Source organism: Manis pentadactyla, chromosome 3 (assembly GCF_030020395.1).
Source record: "Manis pentadactyla isolate mManPen7 chromosome 3, mManPen7.hap1, whole genome shotgun sequence".
Lineage (NCBI taxonomy): Eukaryota > Metazoa > Chordata > Mammalia > Pholidota > Manidae > Manis > Manis pentadactyla.
The window spans coordinates 187792491-187809735 of NC_080021.1; the positions used below are offsets into that span (position 1 = coordinate 187792491).

General features: G+C 37.2%; 1 protein-coding gene across 14 annotated transcripts in view; it reads left to right on the forward strand.

Moving 5' to 3' along the window:
• FRMPD1 (FERM and PDZ domain containing 1) overlaps nt 1-17245 on the forward strand; it is a 128427-nt gene that overhangs the window by 65120 nt on the left and 46062 nt on the right. For 10 of the 14 annotated variants that reach the window (XM_057498851.1, XM_057498859.1, XM_036888319.2 and 7 more), the window contains one exon: nt 10057-10161. In XM_057498851.1, the coding sequence (XP_057354834.1) occupies nt 10061-10161 (101 nt within the window). In that variant the 5' untranslated portion in view covers nt 10057-10060. Of the gene's footprint in view, nt 1-9832; nt 9936-10056; nt 10162-17245 lie in introns of all 14 variants that reach the window. The other 4 variants (XM_057498850.1, XM_036888323.2, XM_057498852.1 and 1 more) reach the window with 1 other exon arrangement.

Consider the following 17245-nt stretch of genomic DNA (forward strand, 5'->3'; position numbering starts at 1 on the left):
TGGGGGAAGGATATGAAAAGAAAACAGGTTCCTTGCAGGAGTTGAGGTATTACTTACCATGAAGGGAAAGGGGACAGAAAGGTGAAGTTGGGTGCCAGACATACTTCTTTTTTTAAAACTTGAGATATAATTCACATACCATAAAATTCACTCTTTTAAAGTTGTTTTTAGTATATTCACAAAGTTGTGCAACCATTACCATCTAATTCCAGAACATTATCATCACCCCAAAAAGATGTCCCTTATTCATTAGCAGTCAATTCTCATTTTCCCTTTCCCATAATCCCTGGAAACCTCCAATCAGTTTTCTCTCTGTGGATTTGCCTGTTCTAGACATTTCATATAAATGGAATCATGCAATATGTAGCTTTTTGTGTCTGGCTTCTTTCACTTAGCACAATGTTTTCAAGGTTCATCATGTTGTATGTAAAAAGTATCAGGACTGCATTCCTTTTTATGGCAGAGATAAACTTCTTACCTCATACTTTTGCCTCAGACAACCTTGATCATACAATTGAGCTTACACTCCCTCAGAAAAAGAAGTTTCTCGTGGATGCATGTGCATAGAACTTTAGTTTTTAAAGAACTGTTAAAGGAATTTAAGTCTTAAAACAACCTTGGAACATAGCTGGGCAGGAATCATTGTGATTGTTTTTTCACAGACGAGGAAACAAGCCAGAGAGGGAAATGTCCTGGGCTAGTCCCCTGGGCTACCATGCCTGCTCATTGAAGTACGAGTAGGAATTTGGTGGGTGATGCGCAGAGGGTGTGGACTAGGCTGAAGAAACAGCATCTGCAGAGGCATGAAGACCAGGGCCTTTTGGGAAAAAACTGATAATTCATTTCTTCTGGAGTGTGCAATGTGATGGAGATAGACAGACAGGTAGACAGGGGCCAAATCACAAAAGGCATTGACTACTACCCCAAGGCTAGGAGGGAGGCAGAGGGATGGAATGATTGAGTCCAGCTCCAGAGACAAGCAGCTAATCTGATTTGTGATTCCAGTTCTGCCACTTCCTTGCTGTGTGCTCTTGACCAAATTACTTAACTTCTTCATGCCTCAGTTTCCTTTTTATAAATGAGGATTGTAATAAGCATTAAATAAGCTAGTCATGTAAATTATTTAGCCCAGTGCCTGGCACATGTAAATGGCAGTATTGTTAATATAGTTATGTTCTTAACGTTTTTGTAATTCTTGAGCTGAAACTTTATCCCAAAAATGAAGGGGAACCACTGAAGGATTTTGAAAATGAAAGTGACGTGATTAGAATTATATCACTTTGGCAGCCATATGGAGGATGATTGATGGAGGGTATATCTAGAAGCAAAGAGGAGGGTATAAAGAGAAGCAAATAGGAAGTTATTATGGTATTTCAGACAGAATCAAAGGTTGAACTGTGGCTGTAGTACTAAGAAAGTACTAAGTATGAGGATATGAGAGATTAGGAAATTGGGAGCAAAGTCAATAGACTTGGTTACTGGATCAATGTGGGGTATGGAACAGGGGGAAAAGAGTCAAGAAAGATTCCCAAAGTTTTGACTTGGGAATTAAATGGTGGAGAATTTAATTGATGGGGAATTAAATGGTGACCTTCAACAAGGTGTTTCACCTTGGAGTATGGGATTTGAGAAGTAGAGCAACAAAATATGGTGAATTCTGTTTTAGATATAACTGGCTCAAGTGTTTATGGGACATCTTGGTAGGGATCCTAAAGAGGCAATTTGTTCTCAAAGCAGCTGAAACTGTGGAAGTAAATATCATGTTTGGAAAGTGTTTACAGCAGTGAGTCTTAAACATTGATGTTCCTTGGAATCATGGGGTGGGTTGCAGAGGGTGGAGTGTCTTTAAAAACTACCGGTGTCTGGCTCACACTGTCAAACATTCTGAGTTCTTTATCTAGGATGTGACCCGGGATTGTTAAAAGCTCCCCAGGTGATTCTAATGTGCAGTGAAGTTTGGGAGCCACTGATTGAGAAACAATAGGTGCCATTTATTTAGATGAGAAGTTTGCTGAGAACCAAAAACCTAGAAATGGGTGATAGAGAGAAGAAGATTTTTTTCAAAGTCTGAGTAAGTGTAGTCTGACAGGCTGGAAGAAAATGAGGAGACAGGTGTCACGGGAGCCAAGGGAGGAAGGTCAATTAAGTTTTAAGTGCATTAAATTAAGAGAAAATGCTAGTTTGTTAATTGATTTCTCCTATTATTCAAAAAGTTGAATATTTGCAAGGTATTTTGGTTTCTTGTGTTAATAGTTGGTTTATGTTGTTGGACCTTGTATATGTTGAATAGGTGTCGTAAGAACGTTTATATATATTTTTTTCTGTTTAATACTGGTGTGTAGAAGTTCCACCATCCCATTTTCTGCTCCATTCATTTGTCATTTATACATTTAACAAACACTTATTGAATTTATTGGATAACTATTTATGGTGGGAGCTAACGATACAAGATAACTAATATAAAAATCCCTGCTTTCAAATTGTTTATGATCTAGCCCAGACCAGCTTTCTATCTGGGTCATCTCACCTCCTAAATCATAGACTCTTAAATCATACTCTTGGAAGGCACATATGGATCCAGTGCCCATCTAATTTTGACTGTACCCTATAGGATCACTGACCTTCTTTGATATGCTTATATTTCCTGTACTTAGTGATGAAAAGCTGTCTTTCCACCTGGGCAGTCCAGTGCCATTTTGATAGCTCTGATTACAAGAAGTTATTTATAAGATGAATAAAATAGATAAATGTTAAAGCTGTCTCCATGGGTTCTTGGAGATTCATGACACTATTCTGACTACTTTTGTGCCTGGTTTTAAATTTCCTTAAGAAAAATTAAAGAGAAAAGTTCTTTGCATTGAGTCAAAATTTGTCTTCTTGAGATTAGATGAATTGTTAACTTTAGTGCTATTCAAAACAAGTCCATACTCCTTTTATACATATAGTTCATTCAAATACCTGTGATTGTTCTAAAGTCTTCTAAATCTTCACAACTGAACAAGTTTGCTCAGGTTATTTATTTTTTATTATCTCTGGTATTTTGAAATCGAGTCACACATGCAATCATGCCACCTATAGGGACTGATGGTTTAAGTGCCTTTGTTGTATTTGTCTTTCATTTCTTTTTCATGTTGCATTGCACTGGCCAGCAACTCTAATGTTGTGATGAATATTGTAATTTTATTTTCTCTTTTAAGTGGGATGCTTCTATGTTTCTTTCCGAAATAATCTGAATTGCTTGGTATTTCTGTTTTTTTGAATGGAACAAGATTAAAATATATATAACAAATGATTTTCCTGCATTTTATGATATGATCATCTACTCAATTATTTTTTTCAATTTATGTGGTTAAATATATTATTAGTTTTTCTTAAATTGAGTTTTTCTTTTTTAGGATAAATCCAACTTGATAATGGTATATTATCCTTATGATGTATTGTTGGCATATTTTGCTGAAGGTGGTTTTTTAAAATTAAAAAAAAAAGTTTGTTAAGAATTTTAAATGTACAAAATTTATTTAAAAATGTATAAAAATTTAAAAAGTAGAGAGAATAGTAAAATGAACTTTACATACCCAACTCCTAGCTTCATGAATTATTAACATTTTCTGGTTAGGATCTTATCTACAAATTTTTTGAGTATTTCATGAGTGAGATTGACCTATATGTTCCTTTTTAGTAAAGCTTTGTCAGATTTTAAATTCATGGCTATCTTTGCATTATTAGAAGAACTTAGTAGTGTGGAGGATTTTCTCTGTTGAAGAATATTGTCCATTAACTTTTGGGAGAGAGTTTAAAATAATTCTCTGATAAAAACAACACATCAAGTTCTGTGTGGGCTTTTTTCATAGATTTTTAAAAAATCACTTTCTAAATTTCCTTGGCAGGTATAGATTTACTCAAAGTTTTTATTATTTATTTTTAAAATTTCGGTTCTTTGCTTTTCAGGGTAAAAGGGTTGAGCTGCCCCCATTTCATGAAGTTGATCAGCATTAGGGTAGCTGAAGAAAGAATTAATTTGTGGAAACCATAGAATGGAATGAGCCAAATACACTGACCACCTTGCCAGGCATTTCTCACCATCAGGCAGCGAATAGAAAGGGGCTCACCCTTTCCTGAATTGTGGGCTGCATTTTGCTTATCTCTCATTCTTGGTTGCCTTTACTGGGTGTTTTTTCAGTGAATGTGTGTTTTGTGAATAGGATTTTTTAAAGCAAATTATATCTCCAGCACATCCAGGAAAAACTAACATCAACCCCTCAGTCTCTTGAGTCCCCAGAGGCTACAAGGGTGTATCAATGCTGAGAATCCTATTTTATCTTCCAGTATGGGTCTCAGAATCTTTTCCTTTCAAGAGGCAATGTGTGGAAAGTGTGCCTAAGGAACTAGTCTAGGAAAATCTCTTGATAAGTGTTAAGATATATACATACTAGGTTTGGTATGGAAATCTTGGGAGACACTGTTTTATGAGGCTGACCTTGTTACCCATGAGTCTGCCACTCAGGAAAACTGAAGGATTTACCGTGAAGACTCTAGAAAGATACATTCATAATATATCTTCCAAAGCCTCCCATATTACTTAGCTTATCTAAATTATTTGTGTCTAACATGTATAGCACTCTTTAGTATTTTTCCCTAATGTTCGTCTGTCTTCACTCATTTCTCATTTTGTTAATAACTTATACTAGTGATTTATTAATTGTGTCTATCTTTAAAAATCCACATTAAGTTTGTCTTTAAGCGAAAGTTTATTCTAATTCTCCAGTTTATTGCTGCTTTTATTTTAAGTTTGTTCACTCACTGATTCAGCAAACATTTGTTGAACCTATGTGACCAGTCCTGAGGGAGAATAACTATGGCTGAGATGTGGTCTCTATACCCAAGTCGCTGACAGTGTGAAGAGGAAAGAAGCAGTGAAAGACAGAAAAAACACTGACAAAAGACCTTCACTAGTGGTTTAAGAAAGTCACAGAATGACTCTCAGGGATGTCTTTCAAGAACGGGGTCTCAAATATCACTTGTAAAGCTTTTGCATTCCCCAGACAGAAAAATAGTGAACTTGAGTCTATACCTGAATAATATGCTGTGACACATATGAGCCTAACTTTTTCTTTTTCAAGTGGTCATATTCTTTTCCTCTTTTAAAACTGGTTTTAAGGATGTTTCTTTCAGTTTTGATGTTAAAGAACTTGAGTTGATGTGTAAGGAGCCTTCCTTGAGGCATATATCTAATAGTTGCTTTCTGTTCTGTTTATATATGAAACGTTTTTCAGCTCAAGAAATTTACCTCTAACTTTTCTTTAATTACAACTTTGTGCATTCTTTTTTCTTTGATTGCTAGCCCCTATTTGTAAGTTGAATATCCTCCATCTGATTCTAGGTCTGATAGTTTCATTTGAATAGCTATTCAGTTTTATTTAAAAATTTCAATTTTAGTGTGATTTTTGACTCTACAGTTTCTTTCCTATTCTTTGCTGCCTCCATTGATGTTTGCATTTCTCAATAGCAGGTACTAGTTAACCAAAGTCTTTTAGTATCATTTCTTTTATTCCCTTTGAAGGGTTTTTATCCTTAACTGTCAATGTGCTTTAAGGTAACTAGCACTTTAGTCTTCTTCTCCATTTGCAAAATATTTTGAGAGAGTTTGTTTTTTCATATTACTTTGTTCCAAGACAACCAGAAATGTGTTCAGTTTGGGGATTCGTGCTCTTTATGGGGTTATGCCAAATTGGTGTATTCCTGGAGGGTGCACTAAAAGGGATCCTGTCATATGAAGAACTGTTGAAAGAACTGAGCCTGTTTATTCTGGGGCAGAGGAGACGTGAAGACAAACAGGATTCCTATGTTCAAATCCAGAAAGGCTGATGTGTAGAAGAGAGAGCTAGTTTATTCTGGTTGGTGGTAGTGGTATGTGTAGGTTTGGGCAGGGGGCAGGTGGGGAGGTCAGAGGCGGCACTGCTGTGAGGGACTGAAACTGCAGCAGGGGGAATTCAGCTCTATGGAAAGAAACTTTCTAGCAATAAGACACGTCCCACAGTGAATGACAGGATAGTTAGAGGCCAGGTGGCTCCCTGGCAGTGGGACTGTAGAAAAGACTCAAATGCTTGGAGGTTATCTGGGCTTTTATTTTCTTCCATTAGCCCAGCAATCCAGAGGCTAATATTAAAACCATTACCAGGTCATTTTCTTGACTTTAAGCTTTCCTGCTCAGACCTTGCTGAGTCAGGGAGCACTCTTAATGGCTTGGTTGATGTGGTTATTTGTTTGGTCTATGGGGATCCCTGGATGAAGGTGTGTGCCTTACCCACAGTCCAGATATATAATGCAAATTAGTTCTTTTAATTAGAGTCATATACATTTGTACAAATCAATTAGCTAAATTGCATTTGGCAGCAATTTCATAATAACTGCCCAGAAGTAACCACCACAGTTTGATCACCTTCAGACAGAACAGAAAGGCTGCCAGTCTTCAGTCATTAGGGGTGTGTCTGAGACCTCTGAAGACCCTGCACTCATTCGGAGAGTGAAGCAATGTAGAGGTTACAGATACTGTCTCTTCTGTGCTGTGGTTACTTCAGGGTTTCCAGGGGATGTGGGTCTTCAAATTTCAAGACAGAGCACAACAAATATTACCTCACCTGGTTCTGAGATCTAGGAGAGACCTCAAGTTGCACGGATGGAAGGACCCTCAGAAGTCACCGGGTCCCTGTATTCCATTGTAGTGTCCCTCCTATATTCCTGGAGTTAGTTATTTGGCCTCTGCTTGACTACCATCATGACCAAGATCGTGCTAATTCTTGAGACCACTCATTCCAGCCTTAGATCACTAGGAACAGCAGAGAGTTCTAGCCTTAGCCTGAGCTGGAGTCTCCCGCTCTGTGGCATATCCCCATTAATCCTGGCTCTGTACCTCAGAATCATGTGGAATATGTCTTTCGATATGGTGGGCTTTTGGCAGTTTGTGAACCATGATCATATAAGCCACCTCCAAATCTTTGTTGAATAAACATTCTCTGATTTTTCAATAGGTCTTCATATGACTTGGTTTTAAGTCTGCTCACTATCCTAGACTCCTGTAGGAAGATGCCGAAAGAGTGATACTCAGACATAAGACATACAGAGTTAATATCCATGTCCTAGAGCTGCCAGCTGACTCCCTCCTGTGAAGGGCCTGACTGAGGCAATTGATATTTGAAGACAATATCCTGTGGGCTTTGCTGGACGTTTATTCTTCTGTCCTTTGTGATTAGTCTCTGTGTTGTCAGGACACTAGTACCTACATTCTTGACCGCCCTTAGTAAGTCTCACATAAATATCACATGATTTTGTGTCCGTGGCAAAGGAACATTAAACAATCCTTATTATGAAAGAGCTTTTACAATAACAAGAAGGCAAACATTCCAGTAGAAAAATAAGGAAAAACCAGAAATAGGAAAGTTTAAAAAAAAAGAAAGAAATATGAATGGTCATAGCTCATGAAAAATGTTCAGATGTATTAGTAATCAAATAATTTCAAATAAAAACTATAATGACCTCTGAGCTGGAAAGATGTCCATGATATGTCCACAGGTTAAAAAAAAATGCAAGGTACAGACCACTGAGTAGAGCCTTATTCTATTTTTGTGGAATATGTATTTTAATATATGTAATATAGGTCTCTCTAAATTTAGGGCAAATTTAGTATGAATATCCATCAAACTGTTAACAGTGGTAACCTCTGAGGGACCAGGTTGGCTGCTTGAAGTAGGATACTTAATTTGTATAGTTCTTAATGTGATGGTATTATGTGCAATATTTACTCCTGTTTTCTATACTTTTGAAAATGTATATATTTAAACCAATAATGACATGCTACTTTCCATCCCATTAGCAAATATTTTTTGAATGATAATATCCAGTGTTTATGAGACTGTGGATTATATTTATTTTTGTTTTCTCTGTGTTTTCAAAATATTAAATTTAAGTCATTAATTAGACAATAATAACTCCTTGGGTTTTCTTCCATCTTACTAGCAAATACTTTTAAAAATGATAATATTCAGTGTTCACAAAGGTCTGTCCTAGCAGTAGTGAAAATTGATACCTTCTTGGGAGCAATTTGGCAATATACACCCAAATTCTTAAAAATGAACTATGCTTAAGTCCAGTAATTTCACTTCTTAGAACTTATCCCAAGAAAATACCTGGGAAGTAGCCATTTACCATGAATAAAGATGTTCACTCTAAAGCTTTTATAATAATGAAAAATTGGAAGCAGCACAAGTGTCCAATAATAGATTTGTTGACTAAATTGATAGGGCCAAAGAAAACACTATATAGCAATGTAAAATGATGATGTAACTGCTTAAATATTTATATGAAAAGGGGTTCATGAAATACTAAGTAGGAAAAGTATACTATCTCACTTTAATAAAAATATTTAGAATGTTTATAAAAAAAAATTTTTTTTTTTTGAAAAAGAGTGGAAAATTAGCAGTTGATAACTTTAGGAGGCAGGATTATCATCTAAAGTTATTCCAAAATAAATAGTTTATATTTAAAATAAGACAAAAAATTGTCAGGTTGAGGTACATCTTTTCGATTTGTAAGAATTCACCTTTGAACCTATCTGTGCCTGGGACTCTTTTGGGGGTATAGCTCTTTCACAACTTTCTCTTCTATGGTACTTGTCTTTTGGATTTTTCTCTTTTCTAGGTTCATCTTATATCATTTATATTTACTTGAAAACCATCTGTGTCATCAAGGTTTTCAAATGTAAATTTGTGTAGTGTTGAGCAATATAAACTTGAAAATTCTTTTTTATTGTCTCTGTGTCCATGGTTATTTCCCAGGGTCATATCTTTTTTGTGTGTGCTTATTTATTTGGTTGTGAAATTAATTTGGTGAGTTGAGACCAGTAATTTAAGAAGGAAAATAGTTTAGAATAGAAAAATATAAATATATGTTGTTTTATGAAACTTTAATCTCAAGCACGTATATTGTTTTTCTTGGTAATCTGACAATATGTATCAAAGCACAAATGCATATCACTTCTGACCTAGCAATTTAATATTTGGGAACTTGTCCAGATGTGTAATTGTATACAGGCAGAAGTGATATATGTATAACATAACTCATTGCAGTATTCTTTATAATAGCAAAAGGCTGGCAATAACCCAAATGTTTATCATGCGAGAACTACTTTTTAAATTGCTGTACATTCATACAATATAATACTCAGTAGTCATCAAAAAGAATGAAGATACATTCTATGAATTGTTGTGTAAAGATATCCAGGATATATATTCTAAGGAGAAGAAAGCATGGTGCAGAACAATGTGTACTGTCTTTTGTGTTAGGAAGAGGACCTGTCAAATCTGTGTTTACATTTGTTTGTATAGGCAGAAAGAAACTCTGGAAAGACAAACAGAGAAGACTGGTGATGATGTATGGGTGTGGAAACTGGGTGGATGGGCACAGGGAAGGTTGAGGCAGACTTTTTACTGTAAATCTTTTTAAAATTATTATTATGGTAAGACCACATTTAGCATGAGATCTACCCTCTTAAAATTTTAAGAACACAATACATTTTTACAGACTAGGATTTAAATTATACAAACGAATTGCCTATTCAAAAGTTAAATGTAAAATGCTGAGCAAAAGAAGCAGCACTCAGGAGAATATGCACAGTGTGGCTCAAAAGCCTCCATATGCTTGCCGTTCCTGACGCAGGCGAATGCACACATACTTGAGGGTCGGGGCAGTGTCACATAGTAAGGTTGTCTCTTCCAATGGGTCACAGTCACAGTCTGAGAAACCTTATCTATTGTTTTTCCTAATCCTCGTGTTTAAGATACAAAGCCCGACTGTTTACCGCAAGACTGTGGACACCCCACGGCAGAGAACTGCTAAACTTCATTCCATGGACGTTGAGCACCTGTTTATGTTAATTTCAGGTAGACCTAGAGCCCTAGTTATTTGATCAGCTGTCTTTAAATGGGCAAATACAGGGGACTTGCCAGAATCCTCCTCAAAATATTTTGGTTAGCTTCTTAAGAAAATTCTACTTCCTTTTAGGTAAATGGAAGAGCTGGAGGCCAGTTTATTCCAGACACGAAAAGCACACCGAATAGAACAAATGGTGGCGAGATGGCTTCGGCGCTCCCAGGACAGCTCGGCCAGGTGAGTTTTCTGGGCTAGCAGACATTTCTGTCTGTAGAGATTTGGTGTTCCTATGGGCTAGGTTTTGCCAGCACCTGAGGATTGCTGTCACTGGCATGCTTTGTTCTTACACCATATGGTGGGAGAATATAAACAGGTCAGTGATTTGCTGGAGTGCCTTTCTCTCTGTCCCCCTTCCAACTCTTATCTCTGTGTCCCTCAGTGTGTGCCCACATACACACAGACACGTACCTAACTCATACACACATTTACAGAGACAAATACACAGACTTCTACATACAAACATGCTTTTACCTATTTGCATGCATATGCTTATGCACTCTGGAACTTACATTCATGTTCATATACACACTCTTGAGCATACTTACACATTCACTCTGTCTCTCCCTTGTCTCAGTACAAGCTCTGAGGGTCGGGCAATCTGCTGTTTATACTCCCTGTCTTTGTTTCCAGCAGTTGCTCCTTCCTTGCAGTCCCTATTTCATTCTAAACAAAATAAAATGAAATCAAATACAGATCTGATTTGACTGCTACAAGAGAACTTAAAATATGTTCTGTTTTGAAGTGTTCATTTTCTGTCTCAAATTTCCCATCTGGCCCTGCCACAGAGATGAAATATCACAGGTCAGGTGTTTCTGAGACACAGTTCTGCCAAAGGAACTGGAAACAGCTCTTCTGCTGCTGAGCCATACCTTGCTCAGGGCTGTACTGCCCTGTGGCCAAGCGCTCTGATCCTCTCATGCTGTGGTGAGATAAGGCTGGTAGGATAAACCCATTTTACAGATGAACCATCCGAAGCTCAGAAAGTGACTTGTTGAGGACCATCTCCACCCCTGTATGGAAACCTTTGTTGTGTTGGGTCCCAATTTCTTGTAGGAAAAGTTTAACCATTTTTGTTTTGACATGCAAGGCTCTCTATGATCAACCCACATTTCTTTATAGCTGTGTGTCTTACTACACTGCTTCATTCACATCATACTCCAGCTATAATGAATGACTCATTGTTGCTCTGCTACAAGTACCCCACCCCCACTTCCCCTTCCACTCCTGAGACCTGGGCTTCTGTGCCAGATTCTCTCCTCCCACCTCCATGTGTCCAGAACTCACCCACAGTGCAAGGACTGGCTGTAGTGCTGGAACTTCCATGAAGTGTTCTCCAGCCCAGAGTCAGAACTAATTTCTCCTGTGGGGCCCTGTAATATTTGATTTATAGCATTGGTAGTGTGCTCCTCCCAGTGTGTTGTTCAATTTGTATGAGCATATCCCCTTTCTTTCTCCTGGACAGTGAGCTCTATGAGGGTAGGGAAAACATTGGCCCATCTCTGCAACCCAGAGGTGACTGAGTTCCAGGAGACTGCAAGTGATCAAGTAGTGCTTGGTGAATGAATGACTGCTAGGCACATTGTTTCCTAAAGTGAGCTCTGCAAAACCTTGTCCTGTGTGCTGCTGCTCCGCTATAGAAAGTTCCATAACCAGGTATGCTTGGGAGGTGATGCAGCCTGTCACACTCCTATACACCCGCACCTTGGTGACTCATGGTGCATTTTAGCACATGAAAGGCTCTGAGAATTCCTACAACTTCAACTGTAACTTTAACTTGTGTTACTTTAATTTGATATTGCCTAATATTTGACCTTGGAACTCTTAATATCCTGTTTCTCTCAGAGTGTAAATAAAAGGTGACATTGACCTCTAGGAAGTTTTCTTTCCACCTTTTTGAGATGCCTCTTTTTTGAGTATATTTCACATACCAGAAAGTTTACTCTCTTAAGGTATACAGTTCAGAGATTTTTAGTATATATGGAACTCTGCAACAATTATCACAATCTAATTTTAGAATATTTTTAATACCCCAAAAAGAAACTCCAAACCTATTAGCAGTCACTCCCCATTTGCACTTTGCTTGCCCAGCCCCAGGCAACCACTCACATATATTCTCTCTCTGTAGATTTGCCTATTCTGGATGTTTCACATAAAAAGAATCATACAGTATGTGGTATCTTGTAGCTGGCTTCTTTCACTTAGCATTAGGTGTACATGGTTCATCCATGTTAAAGCATGTATCAGTATTTCATTCCTTTTTTTTCTGAATAATATTTCATTATGGAATATTTTCTTTGTCTATTCATCTGTTAACACACACTTGGGTTGTTTCCACTTTGGGGCTATTATGAACAGTGCTGCTATAAACATTTGTGTGCAAGTTTTTGTCTGAACGTGTTTTTATTTCTCTTGGATATATACTTAGGAATGAAATAGGTGGGTCCCATGGGAACCTCTCTGTCTGTCCCTAGGGAGCAGTACTATGGTCTCTCACTCTGTTCCAACAAATTCCCCACCCTGAAGCCATAGTGCACTTTTCAAAATAAACACTATTCCTGTCCCACACACTTGGCCCTGGCTCCACCACACTCTAAACCAGTCAGGTTCTCCTGCCATTGTGCCGTGGCCCACAAGTCCCTCTATGATCTGGTCTCTGCCTGACTTTCCCACTTCATCCTGTTCCTCCTGCTTCCTTGGCACAGTGGGTCCCTGTTTGTTTCCTTCAGAGAACTTACCTTCTCATCACACTCCATGATAATACATCCATTTATTTACTTGTTCATTGTCTGTCTCCCCCACCTGTTTATTATAGGACTTTCCTCTTCCCAGTCCTCATGCCACATATGAGACCACAGAACATGACTGTCTTACTTTACAAAGTTTTTCAGCTCTGAAAGGGTGCATAGTGTGAAGTGTGTGTTCAATAAATTTTTATTAAGGACTTTTATAGTAAGAGGCTATATTGTTTATTGAACTATATTTAAATTTTACATCTTTCATTCTTCCAAAAGGAATTTTGATGGCTTCCAGTTTTAAATCATGTAGAGAGGTTTAAATAAAGGCTAGACATGCTAGAAGCAGGTTGTGAACCAATGAGACATGGGATTTAGCATTTGAGTACTATCATTAGCTCTGAGCTTCCCAGTAGCTAGGGCAAGAAATGAAAGAATTACACTGAAATGTTTTATGTAGTCCAGAAAAAGGACACATAGAAGTTGATGCAGTCATATAATTATACATGCATATAGCGATCCTGTTATTTTTTCCAGATTTTGAAAAACTTCTAATCATTTCAGCCAGTCTTACTTACTTTACTTGTAATTGCCATTTTTTTCCCATTAAATATAAATTTTATCTCTTACCCTAACTGAATTGTCTAGGAGAAAATTAGTCAAAAATAACTATTTCTATTTCCAAACAATACTGTACAAATTGATAACTTTTATGAAACTGGGAAGAGCTTCATAGGAAAAAAGTGATATAGTTGAATGGTATTCTTTTGGCAATTGTTTTGATTGATTGCTTCTAAGCTTAGAAGATCCTCATTCAGTAATTAATTAAATTAATTTTCTGTTCAACTTAACAGTTAAAAAATATTTTTTATTTAATTTCTTAACTTGGAGTTTATTTTAGCATAGGCTATGAGATGATAATCTAACTTGAGTTTTTCCAAAATAGTATAAATAGTTGTTTGCATCACCATTAACTGTGGGTGCTCTTTCCTTCTTTCATTAGAGCTTTATAATGCATCTTAAAACTGGTATTTTTCTGGGGAAGAGTGTCAACTTTCAAAGTTGCTTTGATTTCTTAAATTTTAAATGAGTTTTCAGTGGTTGGTTGTTTTTATAATCATTAGTCAAATTCAGATCGTGCCACTCAGTTTGAATGACTGTGTATGACTGGGAAGGTGCAAACTTAGTGGTACCTATGATTGTGGGAGTGCAAAATCACTCAGAGATGATGACCATGACTGCTCTCTCACTACTGAATTTCACATTCCAATATAAAAATAACATGACAGTATTAGTGCTGATCCCCCAGATGGTCTCTGCGACACGTTTTGAATTTCTGTACAAACAATGCAATACAAACTACTTAATAAAAGCTGAAACATAGTGACATTATATCATAAGCTAATTTTAACCATTTTGCTTGAATGAAATTGTCCTCTTCTCAACAGCTTTGTATAACTATAGAAGTGAGAAAGTGAGAAAGACTTAGACTATAGTATACTTTTCCACTTAATTATACCAATTTTTTTCTCTCCTATAAAAGTTTCATGTAGTTAAAAAAAAGTGCTATATAGTTGAATGGTATTCTGTTGGCAATCGTTTTGATTGCTTCTAAGCTTCGAAGATCCTCATTCAGTAATTAATTAATTTTCTGTTCAACTTAACAGTTTAAAAATATTTTATATTTAATTCCTTAACTTGGAGTTTATTTTAGCATAGGCTATGAGATGAAAATCTAACTTGAGTTTTTCCAAAATAGTATAAATAGTTGTTTGCATCACCATTAACTGTGGGTGCTCTTTCCTTCTTTCAGTGATATATGACCCCTCTTTTACCATATATGAGATTCCTGTGTCTTTGAGTAGGAAATAGGATTGCTTTCTAGGGTAACTATTCTGTTCCATTGGTCTGCCTGTTTTCACACACCTATATTAAATTTTCAAAGTTTTTGCCTTACCTGCTATTCCTCCATATGAACTGTAGAATGATTTTATTGTATTATCAAAACAATTCAACATAATATTTACTGAATTCTCTTATGCTTAATCTAGAAATGCTAGTTTTATAGAGCGAGATTTAAAGAAACATAAAGAGCTTCATGCAAATTGGTGCCTTCTTGATGCTTGGTTTGATCCTCAGGGCTTAAAAAGATTTCTTTCAGTTTATCTTGAATCTTAATACTAGTGATCACACATGCACATACGCACACACATGCACGTGCACACACATATGCACCATGGCATCTTAGTGTTAGAAACCCTTCCTGTTGGCGCTACATGCTTATCAAATTTACTTATTTGTTGCAACTATATAATCTATTTACTAATTATAAAGAAGGCCTTATTTGACCTTTGATCAATATTCCTAATGATATAGAAAGACCATCTCAAGTACCAATTTTCTATTGCTTCTCAGGCAAAGTGGAAAGATTCAAGGAGAACATGCTGGAAGGCTCCCACATTGCATCTGCAGTGTTGTCATTTTCTCTTGAATCTCCTTTTTTAAGTAATGGAATAATTTTTCCTCCTCTCAACTGTAGGCCTTTACCCTCTAGCACTATACTCACAATACCTACATTGAATGGTCGCCTAGAAACAGCCACAGCCACAGCCACAAGCATAGTACTACGATTATGACTGCATGTTAAATTTCTTCCTGGTCAGACTGCTGCTTCTATTTCTGCTTTCTTTGAGCAACTTTACCTTAAAAATCCAGTTTATACCAGACTTTGCCTTTTAAAATCACTCATGTTGAACATAATACAGTGTTTAAACATAGATTCAAAACTGTTTCTCCACATCCTGCTGGAACTCAAAGGTGAGTTCTTTGTTGTTACAGGATAGAGGTCAAACACATTTCCCAGCACACTGGAGAGCAGATAAAAAGCCAGAGAATATTTGAAGCATAATCTCTATCCATCTGGTATTTTTCCCTTTGGGTGTTATTGATCAGTTCACTATGAACTTATGATCTGTAAAATTTAGAATTAGTCTACATGAGACTACTTTCATGATAGATATAACATTTTTTCTCTAGTTCTATCTTAGGCTACATCCAGGTATCTGACGGGAATTCCTTAGTGTAGCCACAGGTCTTACGCTGTTCATGTGAAATCATAGGAATGACTTCAGATGTATGGTTTGAAACTGTTACAAAGGCAGCAGAACAGGTTTTTGGATTAGCCGTGCTCAGTTTGATATTTGTAAGATGCTTCAGAGGAGATTTTTGCTACAGAGATCATTTTTTCAGTTCCCTGTCAAATATTGAGCATTCTGTGTGAGGAGAGGCCATAGTGTGGTGAAGTTCTTAAGCAATCCCTTTCCAAACAAAAGCTAAAACATGGCCTTTGGGGAAAATGTCAAATCCAATCTTTGGGCCAATGCTCCTGAAAAGGTACAGGGATTAGTCAACACAGCAGGGCTTCATTTGTCTACCATTGCGGAAGAACACACCCTCCCGAATGAGAATGTCAGATAACTGAAGCCTACCCGTTTGAAGAGTTTTAACCACGTGGTAAGGTTTGTTTTTTCATTTACTCTCCACACATTTATTAAGCCTAACTCTATGCCTGGCATTGAGTTCTGCACACAGGACAAGAAAGATCATGGTTTTTTGTTTTTTTTTTAATAAAATCTCCTTTTCTTACATTTAACATCAGCAGGGTCTGTAGTGACTCAGGATCTCTTTGCTCTTCACACTGGTGGTTATCTTCTTCCTTTTCTCCTTGATCATTCTAGCTAGATGTGTGTTAATTTTATGGGGTTTTTTTCTTTTTTTTTTTTCTTTTGGTATCATTAATCTACAATTACAGAAAGAACATTATGTTTACTAGGCTCCGCCTTCACCAAGTCCCCCCCACATACCCCTTCACAGTCACTGTCCATCTGCGTAGTAAGATGCTGTAAAATCACTACTTGTCTTCTCTGTGTTGCATAGCCCTCCCCATGTCCCCCATGCACTATACATGCTAATCGTAATGCCCTAAGAAAGACATGGTTTTTGCCACACAAACTATACTCCAGAGAGGAGAGACTTCATGCTGGTCATTACATATATGATGTATGTTTCAGAAAAGGATGTACAGGTTTTGTAGGCATGTGCAGCAGAAAAAGAACATTTCTGCCAAACCAGAAGATAGAGTAGGGGTTGGGCTTGTTGGGGGAAATCTCTAGAATGCGTGGTGTCAGGGGCTACAGGGTGGGGTGGCAGTGGATTCAAGCCAGTGAGAAGAGCTTATGCAAAGGCCAGTGTGTTGGAGGAACTCAAAGGAAACTAGTTTGGCTAGGACAAAAATACCAGGAGAATGAATGGCTTGGTTGCAGAGGAGGGGTGGACAGGGGGGACAAGACTAAATTTGACCATTAAGTCAGGGGAGACATATGAGCAGCGTTGTGTTTATAAAATCAGACTGGCTGCTAAAGAAATGGAAGCAACCTAAATGTCCATCAGTAGATGAATGGATAAAGAAGATGTGGTACATATACACAACAGAATATTATTCAGCCATAAGAAGAAAACAAATCCTACCA